Source organism: Cryptotermes secundus, unplaced genomic scaffold (genome assembly GCF_002891405.2).
Source record: "Cryptotermes secundus unplaced genomic scaffold, Csec_1.0 scaffold230, whole genome shotgun sequence".
Classification (NCBI taxonomy): domain Eukaryota; kingdom Metazoa; phylum Arthropoda; class Insecta; order Blattodea; family Kalotermitidae; genus Cryptotermes; species Cryptotermes secundus.
Window position 1 is genome coordinate 204,407 of NW_019722429.1, and position 17,367 is coordinate 221,773.

The 17,367-nt window shown below is 41.6% G+C and overlaps 1 protein-coding gene across 1 annotated transcript; it reads right to left on the reverse strand.

Moving 5' to 3' along the window:
• Positions 1-326: 326 nt before the first annotated feature.
• LOC111861339 (iodotyrosine deiodinase 1) lies at positions 327-10,599 on the reverse strand. Its single transcript, XM_023845817.2, has 5 exons — positions 10,349-10,599; positions 7,719-7,958; positions 5,078-5,203; positions 1,294-1,484; positions 327-679 (listed from the first exon to the last, which is right to left on the reverse strand). The coding sequence occupies exons 1-5, from the start codon at positions 10,497-10,499 to the stop codon at positions 497-499; spliced, it is 891 nt and encodes a 296-aa protein (XP_023701585.1). The 5' UTR covers positions 10,500-10,599; the 3' UTR covers positions 327-496.
• Positions 10,600-17,367: the final 6,768 nt, after the last annotated feature.

Consider the following 17,367-nt stretch of genomic DNA (forward strand, 5'->3'; position numbering starts at 1 on the left):
GTTTTCATTTCATACATGTATTATAACCAGTTATTTTGTACCCTTCAATTTTGCTGAGAATATTTGAAACATAATTTTTATCCAAGTCTGTTTTTAGTTTATGATTCATTTTCATAATAGCAGTGAGGTTGTTTCAATCTTATGTTTACTGCTCTGCCCCTTACAGAGCTGATGAAAAATTAGGTGAAATAAGGTTTGCAGTGCAGCTGCTTCCACTTTGTTTTACCATCTGGAACACATATTGCTCCATCCTCCTCTTCATAGCACCAGTACAGCAGTCATCAACCACAAATTGAATAATATATGTGATCCAAATTATAGTTTTCTTATGGAAGTCCAATCTTCAGATAAAAACCTGGCATTAAAATTCTGTCATAAGAATCTATGACACAGGTGATTAAAATGTGGTGTTTAGTACTGCCCAGGCACATGACAGATATTGGACTCTTGCAATACATAAATGCTGAAACTGTTATTTCTCTCTAGTAGCCTAAATTCATATCTCCACCAAGATATCTTCGAGTGGCTTCCGTTTGAGGTCTGGTACTGTAGCATGAGCTGCTGGGTAGCCTACTGGCAGCAGTAGTGTGAGTTTCTCAGATGTTGGCCTTCCAACTAGAGTTCGCAGAGCAGGTCCACAGTTGAGTGGAGTGCTAGTCAAGGATACTAACCCCGCATACTGCAACCACAAACAGTTAAGGAACACAGTTCACATTCATTCTAGAAGGAGTCATTTCTCATATACAAGAATGGTACAGTAAGGAAGAATTGCAAATTATGAAATATTTTGAGGTAAAAGAAAGTTCTATGCAGTTAACCACATATTTAAAGAGTAATGTTACAGTTCAATAGCAAAATTATTTCTGTAGCTAAATAAAATTTCCTTATAGCACAACTTGGTCCCACACATGATTCATGGCTTACAGTCATTGTATACTTGAAGGAAATGCTATTTCTTAATGTTAGTTCATTTAATCTGATTTATATTATGATAAACATAGGGTCTAATGGGAGACTTTTATGTTTCTTTTATGGGTTATTTATTGATGAGTAGATTTTATGATGTTGGTGATGGACTGATAGGCTACATAGAACTTCTGAATGAAGATTGCGAGCAGTCACAGAACCTGATAGTTTTGCAGCTAGCCAAGAAATTCCCCACTCATGGTGGATTTGGAGTTATGGTTAATTATGAGGTATTGTGTTTGGTAAAGTATGTTCATACTCAGAGTGCCTGAAGTAATCCTGCTGAAATTGGTAATTGTGTAAGGTTTACAGTAATGAATATCTCACATGAATGGCTGCAAGGAGGATTCCTGAAGCAAGGGACACGCTCATCTCATTGTAGTAGTGGGTGCATTTAGTTCCATCTTCCTTAAAGCTGTACAGCTGTTTAAACACAAGGATTAGGTATGGAGCATCTGTCAGGTATTCTTTGATCCAATCTGTTCTTAGAGGCTTCAAGTCTGTAGTCCACTGGTCACCTGTAACATGCATAATTGTTTTTACATAAAAGAAGGTAAAGCTATCCCTGTTACGGGTCATGAAAACCCACAGTTGTGGAACATCAAGACTCCCACGTCTAGACAATCGGCTAACATATAATGGTAAGGTTGTCAGCTGTACATGTCAGCCACCCTTTATCCCACAGGATAATTTCTGTTATTTCTTTCTGTTAGAAGCAGAGGCAACCCGAAGGCCATTGTGTGGCCAGAATGATTAGGTAAATTTAAAAAAAAAATCCAATTACCTCATCGGGGATCGCACTCACTACCTTCCGGCTTATAACATGGTGCCTCAACCAACTACGCTTCCATATGCTCATACATTTTATATTTAATTAGTTGGGTGACTGTAACCAGTAAGGCTGATGGCCTTGTACACAATAATATCAAACTACTGGTAGGATTACCAACTGTGCAACAATTTGAAGTTATGGTGGCTATATATCTTCTACTTGAAGTGGAATTTGTAATTGATTAAAAAGTACTGTACTACTATAAGAGATGCTGGGAAAGTGGAGTGGGAGTACAACACAAAATGTCATACACTGCTGTGACTCAAGTATGTTCCATAATAATATAAATCTTAAATTAATGTATGATGTAAAATGATAACATATTATTAGTAATTACATTATGTTAACTGGCTGTTGCCCTGGTGGTTGTAACACCTTTGATTGCTTCTAACAGTCTTTACTCAGTGTGTAGGGTGCCATTATCTTTGAAATGTCAGAATGGTATCTCAAGGGTTAAGGGTATAGCATCAATGAGGTGGAGAGTGCAAGGGGTTGTGAATTCAAGGAGTGTATGAGAAGTTAAAAGTATTCAGGGGACCACTCTTTGAAAATCAGTTAATGTTCACAAGTCACAGAATACCACAATAGCTACATAATGCAGTGGCACCTTATGACCATCTGATTAGGTGGGGCCATGACCAAATACAGTTTAACAACCCCCCTCCCCCAAAGCTTACATTTAAGAAAAGATGGGACAACTTAAGTTCTTGTTTTAAAGTTCATATTTTAAAAGATCTTTTATGCTGCACAGTACCCTTTTCTTTTAGCAGTTTTAGGCTCTGTTGTGTTGACAGAACATTTTAAACAGAAACACTATGCTCCCCCCCCCACCCTTGACCTATGGCAGACATTTTAGTACAGATACAATCCCCCCCCATGTGTTGGTTAGGCTCAGAACTCTCTAGGCTTATTTAGCGCTCCTCCTGTTTCTGGCCAGTTATACAGATGTATGACCAGACTGTTACTAATAGGAGACCCAGCAGGGATGCATAGGGGTCTAAACATCTAAATGTATACTTCTTCTGTGACTAGGCTAGACCAACTGCATTCTTCACATTCATCTTTGGTAATCATGGTTACAAAGATTTATGTAACACTGAATCAAGGTGATAAGTGACTAACTTTAGAAGTTCAAAATATTGTGACATGTAGACCCGTTGCTAGGCAATGACCGCGAAATAAGCAACTGTACAACAGCCATTGCTAAGTAAAGGCTCCGTAAACAAGCATGTTTCCATGGCAACAATTGCACAGCAACAGATGAATGATGTTTTCTATGCAGTCCATGCCGAGATGTTACAAGCAGGGGTGTTGCAGGCAGTCAGCGAGCTAGAGATCTACTGGGGCTCAGTCATTGTGAGCTGTTGCTGTTAGAAACTGGTAGATGAGGCCGTGGGCAGTTCGGGAACCCAGAGGAAGGGGAACGTCCTTCATTGAAGCCGCTACCAAATAACGGCTAGTGAAGACATGACTGTGGACATTAGTGTATGTGTGTAGTGTAAAGTGCAGTTATGCGCTGTATCAAAGAGTCCGTTAAATGTGATCATCAATCCAAAACCCGTCTACAGTCACACTCCATAAAATCGTGACAATGTCATTGAGTCATCGAGGAGCTTCCGTCACCTTCGAGGCGAGACTTCTGACTGCTATTAACTGATGGTAAACAGCAGTAATGTTTCAGTCTGCAGTTCCAGATTTTATATGACGACACTGAAGCTTAGCTCCAGGATTGGACAAACGAATCAAGTCATGTTGACATCATTTCTAAGCTGATCGGTCTCATGAGGTTTAAACAGTGGTAATTAAACTTAAATGTACAAGCCACTCTTTAAATTAGGATACAAAGCTAACTAGCAACACGTTCTAACTAAACCAGAAGGATTACATATGTACCATTTTCCAAGTTATTTTCACTTAGAAGTGTCACAGAGGCATATGCTGAAATGTTAATTTCTCAGTCATGCAGAAGACTCTACAGGCGATCTAGTGGCAAGTGTCAAGTTTTCGTCAAAAAGGGAGACACGGAGCAGGTTGGTGTAGCGGTAACTCTCTAGACTTGTATTTGGGAGGTGCTCGGTTTGAGTTTTTGTCAGGATACCGGTTATTCTGAGGTTTTTCGTGGTTTTCTCCAGCTCCTCCAGTGGATATCAGGGATAACATTCAATTATGGCATGACAGCTTCCTTTCTAGTCCTTTCAATTCACCATTCGACGCCTTGTAGTCTAGATAGTGACAGCTTCGTAAAATAAACCAAAAAAAAAAAGAATTATTGATGTTCTGTTTTCTTTTCGAATTCCTCAGATTGTGTGAATATTCCCCACTCCATCTCTTTGGCTTAATAACAGAAACTAAGTTTTCAAAAGTCGGACTTGTTACTTGGTTAGTATTAGCTACCTTGACCGGCAACATAAAATTGTATTCCTTAAATGTTTATAAGCCAAAATCAATGAGTATGAAACATACAGTTCTTTACTATGTCACTATTAAAATAGTAGTGAAAATTTGAAAGCCTGCAAGTATATGGTTACAGTATAAAACAAGACTGAGTAGCGTGTGCACTAACAATGCCAAATTTCAAGGGCCTATCTATGTATAATGACTCATCAGTTATCAAATCCTACTGAAGAAAATTTTCATAGTCATTAGATTTTTATTTTCAATTTTATGATCAAAATCACTTTGTTCAATATCACATTTTTAAGAAATACTAATATTTACATGTTCATGATTCTGTGAATTATGTTAGTATCGGTCTTACCTTGAATACTATGCAGTATCTTGTAGGGATTGTTTAAAGTGCTGATTTAAAATTTGTCTTATGTTGCCAACAGTGGGGGCATGCAGTAGCGTAGTTGGTTGAGGCACTATGCTACAAGCCAGAAGGTCGCAGGTTCGAGACCCAATGAGGTTGATTCTTTTTAATTGACATATTCCTTCCAGCTGCACTATGGCCCTGGAGTCGACTCAGTATCTAACAGAAATAGTACCAGGAATCTTCCTGGAGGGTAAATCGCGGCCGGCGAGTAAGGCTAACAAACTTACTGCCATCTGTGAGTCAATTATCTAGAGAAAATGTGGGAACTTCCGACGTTTCACAACCCTATGGGCCTTCACGGCCTGTTACATGGATAGCTTTTAGCTTTACTTCAACAATATCGACATCTAAGTAAGTTCAGAGATAATAAGCAGGGACACGCATACACAGAAAAAGCATGCACTGCATCAAGCAGTGATTCCAGGAGGCAGTCTAATTATTATCAGTGCCCTATTAAACCTTACCCATTCTCTTGGTGTAATTGATGTACTCTTCTTCTTCTACAATTTCTCTCACTTTCTTCTTCACCTCAGGATCAGATATGACGACATATGTCCATGGTTCTGTATGGGCCCCACTAGGGGCAGTACCTACAGAAAGAAGTATGGTGATTGCTCTTAAAGTAATTTCATGTATGAGATTGTGAGATCGTTGAAAACACACAGCAATAATGTGTCTTGACTCGCGCTCTAGAGCTGTTTTCAAATCCCAGGTACAGATATATGATTTTTTTTGGCCAAGAACTTATCTGACTTTTCTTACAATTAACCTGTAATATTTATTAACATTAAACTGAGTATGGATCATTTTTGTATTTATTATTTTCTTTAATAATTAATATGTAACACAGCAGTGTTGTGTTTCATGCCTGCCAGTATACGGAAGGATTCAGTTTAGCCAGCCTGCAGGTCAGCCATCTCGACTTTGAGATTTCATGATATTTTGCAATCCCTCCACAGCGATTCTGCAATAAGTGTTGTGACATATCTGCTAAAAGCCCGGATAGCAGAACCAGAAGAGACTGCTGTTGCTAGGCAATGTCTCAGTGAACAAGTCTCCTTGGCAACGGATATACATATGAAACAATAGAAGAACTATTGGAAGCGGTGTTTTATATGCGGTTTATGCTGAGGTTATATAAAGAGAGCCAACTGGGGCTTTGATTGAGTGAGAAAACCCGTGTGGAGGCGGGGTCAAATGCCTCCACCGTAGCCCTGTGAGTCGCAGGAGGCAACGAAAAGGGAACCCAGTACCTAGGGGTATAACTGCGCCACCCTATTCCTGGGGGATATAAATACGGGGACCTGGCCGTCTAGGTTGTGGGAGTCTCAAATCTGAGACAGCAAAATATGGTCATGAGTCCCATGGGACTCGGACCTGAGAATGACTGCGCTGAAGAGGGCCAGCAGCAATTGTAAACTACAGATCCATCCTCTCGTCAGAGAAGATGTTACATGAGGACTATAACTGCAAGTGTTCAGTTGGAAAAAAATTTGCTGGTCTTGAGTTTCAAGGCATTTGTTGCCAAGACGAACTGTTTGGCGGCAAACTGCCAGTCATAAAGTAACTCTGACTCTGACTCTGACTCTGACTCTGAGTGAGTTCTAAGACAGGCAGTCTGCAGACAAGGTGGAAGTGAGTACTAGTCAGCGATAGCCAGTAGAGGCCAGATCTCCAGATGCAGCTGGGAGTCAATGGCCAGGAGTTGCGGCCATGAAGAGCTATGAGACAGTTGGCAACCCATAAGGATATGAACACGGAAGCAGAGGAATCTACAGTGTTGGGAGCTGTTACCAATCAATGACTGATGAAGACTGAGAAGACTTAGTGCGTGCTGTAGTGAATAGTAGAGTGTGTGAATTAGTGATAGCGCTATAGTTACTTGTAGTTACAAGTTATACATGTTCAATAAATCCACTTACCAACCAAAATCCCATCTCTAGTGACTAAATAAGTACCTTATTTACTTACTTACTTACTTACTGTAACCGTACGCATCCTTCACGGAGGTATCTTATCTGTTTATGCTTGGCGATTGGGTTTGGCTGTGGAAGTGAGATGCCCCGGAGGGTTCATGGTCCTCTGAACTGGCCTTTTGTTGCGAGGGACTGGAGGGAGGTTGGTGAGTCCATTGCATTCAAGGGGGAGTAGGTATACCTTCTTTCGTCCGTGCCTGTGGGGGTGGAGGACCTGTGGATCGAAGCTTCGAGAAACTTCTAGAAGGTGTGCAGACTGGAAGGGGTACTTGCATTTGGTCATGAAGGCCCCCCCCCCAGTGGAAAGTTCGAGATGGCTAAGAACATGGTTTCTGGAAGCAGCAGCGGAGGTAAGGAGTTAGTTAGTGGGTAGAGGCCAGGGAGTGAGCGTGTTCATGTGGAACCTGTGCTAGGGGGTTAACCGATCGAGCCCGCATCCAAAAAAACGACGTAAGCGAGCCAACACCCGTGTACCCCTGGGATATAAGACTCATTCCGCTGAATTTAGTCGAGGCATACACCGCGTCGAAGTGAAGCATGTGGGGACAGGTGTATTATGTACTTACTTACTTATGGAGCTGAGCTCTTCTGGAGGAGCTGCCAATTCTGCAGCTACTCAAGAATTTCCCAGCATTTTGTGGAACCTGAAGGTTCATTACCGTGCTCACAAGGGCCCTCCACTGGCCCCAATCCTGAGCCAGCTCAATCCAATCCATACCATCCCACACTATCTCTCTAAGATTCATTTTAATATTGTCCACCCACCTACGCCTTGGTCTTCCCAGTGGTCTCTTTCCATTTGACTTTCCCACCAATATCCTATATGCGTTCCTATTCTCCCCCATTCGTGCTACATGCCCTGCCCACCTTATCCTCGACTTGATCATTCAAATTATATTTGGAGAATAGTACAACTAAATAAGTGACAGTGTCTTAAAATAGGTCATGACGGATTCATACTGTTTCCCTCCCGATTAATTACTCACGATCATCCTACTTTATCTCAGTCTAGTGCATGACCTAAGTAGTCACATCATAAGACGCTGAATAACACCAACAGAGAGATATGTCCACCTCAGTATAAGGGGATCTGGAAGACATAGTTTCATGTGCACACGAAATAACATACCAGCAGCCCTGATGATGTTACGGATGACATCAGCAGGGATGGGATCAGAGCTGAAGAACCGAACTGTACGCCGAGTGCTCATTAAGTTGTAGAACTCCAAGGATCGTTGTATCGTCTCCTCCACTGGCAGACGTTTAAACTCAAGAGGCACGTGCTCCAGATCCCATGGCAATGCACTTGAAAGTTCTGGATTCTGCCCATCGTTCTCTTCAAACTCATCCCCATCATCCGCCTCTGCCACTGTAACAACAATGAGATGGAGTCTGATCCAAATTCTAATTCAAATATCTGTGTTCATGAGATTGTCAGTAAGCGTCATCATTGAAAATTGGGCAGTCTAGCTGCACAGTAATACCAGAGAAGATCATATGTTTATTTATAACAAATACAAAAACATTAATAATTTTTATACCGGTTTCGTAAATGAGATTTTTTCTGGGAGATTCGTGATTTGTTCTGCTTTCATAGCATTATTCTCTCTCTCTCTTTTTCATGTTGTTCCCACTTTGGAACACAGGACATTTGTGAAACGCTTTGTTTCACTTCAGTTTCTTAATCCTAGGACTCTTGGATGGAGGATCAGCCAGTTGTAAGGCCGCTACCTACACAGGACAACACAAACACAGAATACACGAAGACATACATCCATGCCTTGACTGGGATTCGAACCCACGATCCCCATGTTCGACCGAACGAAGACAGTTCATGCCTTAGACCGCGCGGCCACTGTGATCGGCCATATCATTATTACGATATTAAAATCGATATCAGGACGGAATGAACTTTTAGCACAGGTGGCGCAAACAAGCGTGTATGGAGTTTTGATGAGGATGATTATGTGTAAACAACTGTCTGAAAAACTGCGAACGGGGCCTGTACATGATAAGATATCACTTATACGGGTATCTATGCAGTTTTTATTCCCAGTACGTTTCTGTGTGGTGTCATTTAACCAAATACATGAAAAATAAGTAATTATTCTTCCAAGCGTTAGTATGGCAGCTTATATGCGCATTGCAGTAATTGATTTGTATGCGCACTAACAAACACGGGAACAAATGAAGGTTGTAAAATAACAAACATCACATTTGGAAAATATTTGCGCTTCATATTTTAGTTTATTTTTCAGCATAGCCATGACTGTAAATAAACCATAGATTTCACAACGATTGATGCATCTCGGTACGTTAAGTAATTCTCAATCGATTTGCCTCGGTGCTCACGTACTACAAGCCACTATGGAACTGAATGCACAGGCAACTCCTCATTGACATTCCGTGCGCACATACCACAAAGACATTCACATATCTGTCTTCTGAGTCTCCCTTCCGTTTAAACGATAATGTGTCAGAATGTCTACGTGTCTTTAAATTCCTGAATCATAAGTAAAATCTGGCTGAGAGAAACACGTTAAAAAATATGAATTTTGGATATAACTGTAAACCGTGGGTGTTACTCTGCCCCAGTACAATAGCATTCCCAATACTGATCAGAAATGTAGTAGATAAGCTCAAACAGGATTATAATCCGGCTTGCAACCGCGGAAGCCGGGGATGAATCCCAGTGTAATCCATTTTGGCTGCTGGTGGATGTGCACTTAAGTTTCCCTCTGTCAGTCAACATTACAAAGTCCCATGCTTACCTATCACCAATCCTAGATGGCCTGACCCAACAAACCAGCCTACATAACATGGTCCTCAGCTGATAAACCGCAATTTCTCTACAAGGATTAAGGAAGATTACCTCAACGGCCAGCCAGACTATCAGGTGCAAGTTTGGGGGGTTGGTGGATGTGAACATAATTCTCAACCCATGTGAACGTGAATGAATGAATGAATGAATGTACAAAGGGTGGGCCTTCTCGGCCCTTGTACCGCGACCACAGTGTGCTTCCCCTTCTGATTATCCCCTCAGCAATCCTGCGTTTCAAATGAAGAGCAGGATTTTGTATGTGGGGGCGTCGAAATAGTCACTTGGTTCCATGAAGTATTGACCCAAGTGACGCAATCTTAAATAAGCTAAGGCCTCACATTCACACAGGATATGTGTGTGGCTGTTTCATTTTCTACTTGACACCTCTCACAAGTGCAACTATCACATGTGAATATGGTAATGTAACTGACTGGCTGTCTAGTTAACTCCATGCTCAGGACCTCTTGGGGGGGGGGCTGATAATTGTTCAGTTATTCAAGCAATTCCGTTCCTTGTATGGTTCCGGAAGTTTCATTGCTGTGTTCAAAAAATTCCGCCACTGCACCCTACCAAGAACCAGCTGAATCCATTCCACACTCTACATAAGATTCACTTTAATATTAATTTCCTATGTATGCCGAGTTCCTCAGGGGTTCTAGACCAAAGTGTCGTACATGTTGTTCGCTGTCCACATGCGTGTTGCCTGTAGCACCCTAACGATAATACATGAATGTACAAATTTTGAAGTTCGTCAGTATATAAATGTTTGCAGTTCTTGTCTATTTTAGCTTTCTTACACTCCAAATATCCAAAATCCTCGACATATAGTATTTTCTTTTTTTAGGACGAAAGAGCCAGTTTCATACCCATACACAACAGCAGCAGATGACCGGAACATAATGGATCTGTAACCAGAGTTTGAATCAACATACAAGTACCTTTGTCTGGAGTTTCGTAGCTCCGTGCTGCTCCAGGGTTCGGGTCCCAGGACACGGCGCTTTGGTACAGGAACTTGGCCCCCAGGTAGCAAATTACCCCTGCTGCGATGAAGGGCCAGTACTCGTTGATGAATGGCATATACGATTGCATAGTCACACCACTGACACACTTCACGTCTTCCAGCGCTAGCAAGTGTTTCCCTTCTGACAGTGCGCCTGTCTCTCACCCACGACAGCAGCGAACTTCACGGCAGCTGGCAACCCCGCTCTGGCCTCCTTTAAGGCGGGACAAGAATAAGCCACTAAGGCTTTCTTCTACCCTCCCCAACTGCTCCCTCCCACTCGACACTGCGTAATCTACACAGCTGACAAGTCGCTGTTAAATAAACACACACGCTTTAATCCTCACATTCGTTACTGAAACCTAGAACATCTCACAGAACGAGGGCGTCAGACGTTTGCTCACAGCGTCTTGTTTCATAATGTAATTAACATCTATTTTTACCTGTAATTTTCCAGCCGGTTGGTTCTGTTCTACAAGTTCACGTCTACAATAGTTACGGTTCTGCGTTATGCATGAAATGATGTTTTGTGTTTCAAGGTGTGACGAGCGAAGAATACAAAAATAGTAGTGTTGTATTTTTGCATCTGAGAAAGTCCTGTCATCATTAATTTAGAGCGATGTTTTATTTAACAGTGTCCACTACTTTTTACATCTAGACTAATTTCAATATTAAATTTAGAGTGTTGATTTACTTAAGAGTTTCCACAATTTCGAACATATTCAAGTTCATTACATTTAAACTTTCAGTGAAACAGAAATCTGCAATGCCATTTAATGCCGTCTCAACTGTTAATTTATTTACTCTAAAGAGACGTGACGGGATGCGTTGTTGGTGTCATGCTTAATGATGAGGAATTCGTTATTTAGAATGCGTTATCCCCTACTGCATATCGATTGTTGCTATCAATTTTATCTATGCCAATTTTCCGTAATATATTTATATTTTCAACGTTCATCTGTATTTGAATGTAAGTTTTTGTTTACCTGTAAATCTACAGGCTACATGAATTAATGTTTTACAGTTAATTGTGCAGTGTGTGAAAAATTTAAAAACAGTGTGGTATACGTACCTCTGAACTGTGTTATCATGCAAGTACTTTATTTCGAACAAATTGGCTCAAGCGATAACGCTTCTGACATATACTAAGGAGGTGTCCAGTTCGAATCTCGGCCGGAACATCAACCTCACTGATTGAGGTTTCTTTCACAATTTTCTTCAGTTCCTCCAGGCAAATACTGGTATAGTAACTCTAATTAAGCAATGACCACTTCCTTCTACGTCCCTTCCAGTTCATTAGAAATGTCACTCAACCATTCGGCGCTAATACCTGAGACACTGAAACGTAAAATAAACTGTAAATAAACAAGATTAACATAGAATCCTCACGGCCACATTTTCGTCACAATCTTATCCTACTTCAAATATGTACTTCATCTATCTAAACAGGTTACATGTGTTAACATGACAGAAACTTCGCAAGTCAGTGTTTCTCAAACTGTAATGCCAGTACCACTAGAGGTGCCTAAGCAGATTTCCAAGCGTACCCTACATCCTTATTTCACTTTTTCCATTGAAAACTCTTGCATGCGGCTGTTAATTTTGTTTTGAATAAACTAATTTGAGACCAGTTGATTACAGCGTCCGCGCTGTCTAAGGCTTCAACTGTCTTCTCCCGCTCGAACACTGGGATCGTGGTCTCGAATCCCACTCGAGGAATGAGCGTTTGTCTGCGTTTATTTTGTGTTTGTGTTGTTCTGTGTTTAGGTAGCGGTCTTGCGACGGGCTGATTTCCTGTCCAAGGAGTCCTACTGACTGTCTACAAGACTAGTAATTTCAGAATCAATTCTGAATGGGAGCAGGCCAGAAACCTCAATCCGTCAAGATAGAAGAACAATGTTCATCCACACTTGACTTCCTTGGCGCCTCACATGATTCAATTTGAAACGGAAATGAAAGGCATAGACACTGACTTGAAATGGTTAAATATTTAATGTATTTGTTATACATTTTTTGAGCGTTATGAAAGAAATATGTACCTAATTATTTTATAATATTGTGGCTGATTTGCTCGAAGCAAGAACTGTGGAAGCAGAGAAACAGGAATTCCCAGGTAACGGCCCGTACACGCGCAGCAGAGGAACGCGTCACGTACGCTGTAACGTCACTCAATCACAGAAGAGTTGTTGCAAGCGGCGTTCTCTGTGGGTAAGCGCCGCGCTCGTTGCTAGGCAACTGTGCGGTAAACATATTTCTGCAGCAGTGAATCAACATGCAACAATAAAGGAAGCGGCGTTCTCTGTGGGTAAGCGCCGCGCTCGTTGCTAGGCAACTGTGCGGTAAACATATTTCTGCAGCAGTGAATCAACATGCAACAATAAAGGAAGCGGTGTTTCTTGTGGGTCAGCCTCGAGACTATATAACGAGGATCTCACGCAGCTAGAATTAGAATTAGATTCAGTTCTGGAGTTGGCAGTTGCAGCAGGGAATTGCGAATGTCTCCCGAGTTGGAGGTTGGCAGAATAATTGAGAAGAAATGGCAAGAAAGGAATTAGGCTGTGCAAAGAAGACTTCAGATATGATTTGAAGTGACAGTGTGGCTGTTATGAATCCGTTGGCAGGATATGACTACTCAGAACTCAGGACAGTAGCGTTCGCATTAATGAACTCTAAAGTGTATAGATCATCGATAGTGCTGTAATTGCCTGTAATTCCGAATGGATTGTATAAGGTATCAATAAATCCAATCCAAAGCCGTCTATAAGTCACACACACCATCCTACACGTGACTATATAAACATTTATTGTTGTGTAATTAAAATGTTTTGTAAATAGTAATTTATGAAATATATCGAAACTATGGAACGTTGAATGTTATTATGATTGATGATTGACAAATTGTGAAAGACTTTGAAGAAAGTGATCGTGGCACAATCGACTTATTACCGCTACGTTTGCCTGGAGGGACCAGGAAAAATATGAAAAGCCTCAGTCAGTATACCCTGTATTTCGGCTGAGATTCGAACCGAGGACGTTCCGAATATAAGTTTAGAACCTTACTACTGTATCACCATATTCGACTGTGAACTGTATTAAAGTATTCTGAGAGCTAATTACAGTTGCTAAATTAAAACGAAATCTCAGTTTTGTAATCGAAGTTGTACAGTACCTCTGATCCAGGATTCACAGATTTTGCGAAAAGACACTGTGCCTGGTGACTGAGCAAGTTGACTTTAGTCGTAGCGCTTCTGACTTGTATCCTGTTGTTACGTTCGAATCTAGGACGGGTCATCGACTATCCTGACTTAGGGGATTCGTGAGTCCGAGACAAGGTGAAGATAGTGCCTCAAATTAGGCCACGACCACTTCATTCCACATCCTTTCTAATTCATTATTCATTGATCACCTTACCGCTGGAAGCCAACTAACTAACTAACTAACTCTGTGGTTTTAGTACGCAAGCGAACTATATCGACCGAGCCACCGCCGCTTGTCGGCGAAGTCAGTGCCAACTTTAGCGGATAGAGGTGTCGCGTGGTCAGCTGAACGGATCCTCAAGGCCGTTAATTTAGGTTTTCTAGACCGGACTGCTCAAAGCTACACAGGTCTAACCTGAGCTATTTTACATTCTGGTTAGATAGACTGTAAATATGTAAATGGAATGTACCTAGAACATGTCACCAATTTAGTTCGAAAAACTGTCATTGGATGGAAATGAGCGTGCTCCTATCCGCCAGAACGTGTTACCTTTATTTCCACCTGCAACTCATATTCCAGTTCGACGACAGAATTCACTTTCTAAACTTTTGCCATCCGATGTTACTGACCCATATTTTATGCTCGTATAACATTGTAATCACTTCACTGCAGCAAAACTGGTAGTTTATAAGGAGCAAAGTGTAATGTTCCTGTGATATTTCAGTGAATCATCTTGGCCGACTGTCGTCATTCTGCCAACATTATTCGTAATGATTTTTAGGCATTTTTCTCAGGGAGATTAAAATTTCGCCACCTTAACCCACTTGTTTCGCCTTTCATATCTGTAGTTAAGGCGTGGTTTTCATTACGGTTTCACTTCCAAATACATTTGCACGTAAATTTATTTCTTATATAGAGCCGAATTATACATATATATCCGCTGTATGTGAATGTATCACGTAATAAATTACAAAATTGTATGAAATTTTATTTTTTTTAATACCAGATATATTCGATTTCCTTGGAGCGACTGTGAAAAAGAAAACTCCGTGGCCTGTAGTCCGCAAGAGAACTATACCGACCGAAGGGCCGCCGCTTGGCCGCGAAGCTAGTGCCAACTTTAACGGAGAAAGAGTGTCACGTGTCAAAGCAACGGGTCCACATGGTCGCCAATATCGGTTTTCTAGACCGGAGCCGCTATTTCCTTTAAATAGCTCCTCAATTATCCTCACGAGGCTGAGTGGACACCGTTCCAGACCCACTACTTCTCAGAAAATCTGGTAGCGCCTGGAATCTAACCCGGTACCTCTGGATCTGTAGTCAGGAACTCTGACCACTAGACCACAGAGGCGGTCGACTGTGAAAAGCCATGAAGAAAATTAGACTAGCAGGAGGAGTGATGGAATTTTGTAAATACGGTGATGAGCCTTCGGTTTCAAAGAATTTCTTCGTCTGAGTGACTCTTAATTGCTTTTCCCTGGAGTTTACTGACGGGAGAATGTTAAAGGCAGACTTTTTCTTTTCCAAGAAGGAATTCGAAGGTCTTTCGTGGATTCTTAATATAAGAATAGACCTGGGCAGCTGTAGTAGAAAATAAGCTGTTTCTATGAGCCCCTTTTTGCAAACAGCGTGCGAATCTGTTTCGTTGTCTGAGCAGTATCACCACGCGATGCAGAGGTTAAACCAAGTCTGTGCTGCTTGGCAAGGAAAGCGCGCTGGATCACAACATGTGGCAAGTTCGTAAACAATCCGCAATCTTCACAAGAGTTGACTCTCGTGTGAGATGCTGCCTCCATCGATCCATGCGGGATACATGTGAAACTGGAAGTTTCCATAAAAATAGGTTACGAATAAACCACACCTCTGCCGCCTATCTGATTCTGCCACCGTAGAGCCTTCCGTGTTGTATCTGGTGGACAAATCTGGAACAGATACAGGGGATTTTCTCGGGACACTCTCAACTCTTTCATGTTAAATCATTCTTTTGGGTGATCATATCAAGGAAGATGAGATGACCTGGACACGTAGCACGCACGAGAAGGTTGGCTGTTGCAACACATTTCTTAGAAAACTTCGGTTTTCCTGATGAATTATTTTCTTCGTATTTTCAGCACGGACTCTGGAATTTTTTACAAGTGTCTCTATTTTAGTTATTTAAAATATTTTTTCCTTCTAGCAAATATCTAACGAAGAATTTTTAAAAACAAATTTATTGGCTAGCTCAGCTGGAAGGTCGGGGTTCGATTCGAGGCAGTGGCAAGAATTTTTGCCCGCCTAGCCTCCTAACTGAAGGGTTACTCGGAGCTCTTTCCCAGGGATTACAGCGGCCGGGACGTGAAGCTGGCCATTCATCTCCATCTAGTGCCAATGTCAAGAATATTGGAACTATACCCCCATTCCCCCGCCTATCTTCATGGCGTAGAGCTTAATTAATTAAGTACGGAGACAACTTTACCTTTGCCCTTTATTTGAATCTTATTTTAAATACCGTAGTACTTCTTATCATCTGTCTTGACAAAATTATAATTATTCAGCACATTTTAGTTAGAAATCCACCAAACTTCGTTGAAATCCCCACATTAGCACGAGTTATAACGTATGGACGGACCACACATGCAAAGTAACAGGGCAGAAAGACTCCTAAAATGGCATTGATGTCTCGCGGTGACACAGGGAACCAGTACGAGTGTACACAATTATGACCTGAAGTTTTGTTTAATGTACGAGTGTTACAAAAATTTGAGTCAGATAGCTCAGGAAATGAAGTGACTGGCTATGAGATGGACGACAGGGATTCCATCTCCTTCAGGGACAGGGACTTTTCCTTCCACCTCTACGGGTCTGGAGTCCAATGAGCCTCCTTCCCGATAAGTACCCGAAATTTCTCTTTCCGCAGGAGTTTGGTGAAAGTGGTGACTCCTATTGGCCGAAGTACATTTTCATCCCCACGATCGTTACATTAATTGCCCAGTGCTCAGGGGGAAGGAAAGCTCCGCTTTGCCTTCCTATTTGCATAGGAATGCGTATTATAATGCAGGGTAAACAGTGATTTCTGTGGTTAATTTTGATTCGAATTTCTTTACGATAATTGTGTAATTATTAAAGACGATGAAATCAGTGAACCTACGCTGCTTGCGGGACGAGGGGTGTTGACTCCCACTTCTTGGCGATATCAACCAGTTTGTATTGCTTCAGAACCGTGACCAACTTTCGGTCAGTGCAGAAGGGTTCAATATACTTTGTTGCTATAGACACGAAAGAGAACTGCAATATAAATAGCAGTAATGGCTGCACTTATGAAGAGAACTTTGTCGCCGAATGGGTTGGTACAGCGGTAACGCTCTTTACTCGTATTTGGGAGACGGACGGTTCGAATCTCAGCCGGAGCATTGACTATCCTCAGTGAGGTTTTTCGTGGGTTTCCAGCCTCTTTAAGAAAATTTCTGTATCACACTTTGAATCGGCCAAGGCCACTTCCTTCAAAATCATAATTCATCTGTCACCCATTCATTCCACACTATATGGTTAATAACCTTCAGAATGATTGAATGGTACCGTTTCTCAGATTAAAGATGTCAGTGGGCACAGTCTCCCACTCCTTCATTCTGTGAGAATATAAAGCGAGGTTCTTACCTTTGCTGACCGGTTCACGACTCTGCGCTTCACGGCGACCGGTGCACCGCCGGCTGTGAGGCGCATACGATTTTTGCAGATGAATCAATATACCTGTTGGCCGATAAAATTCATGAAAAAATAGTT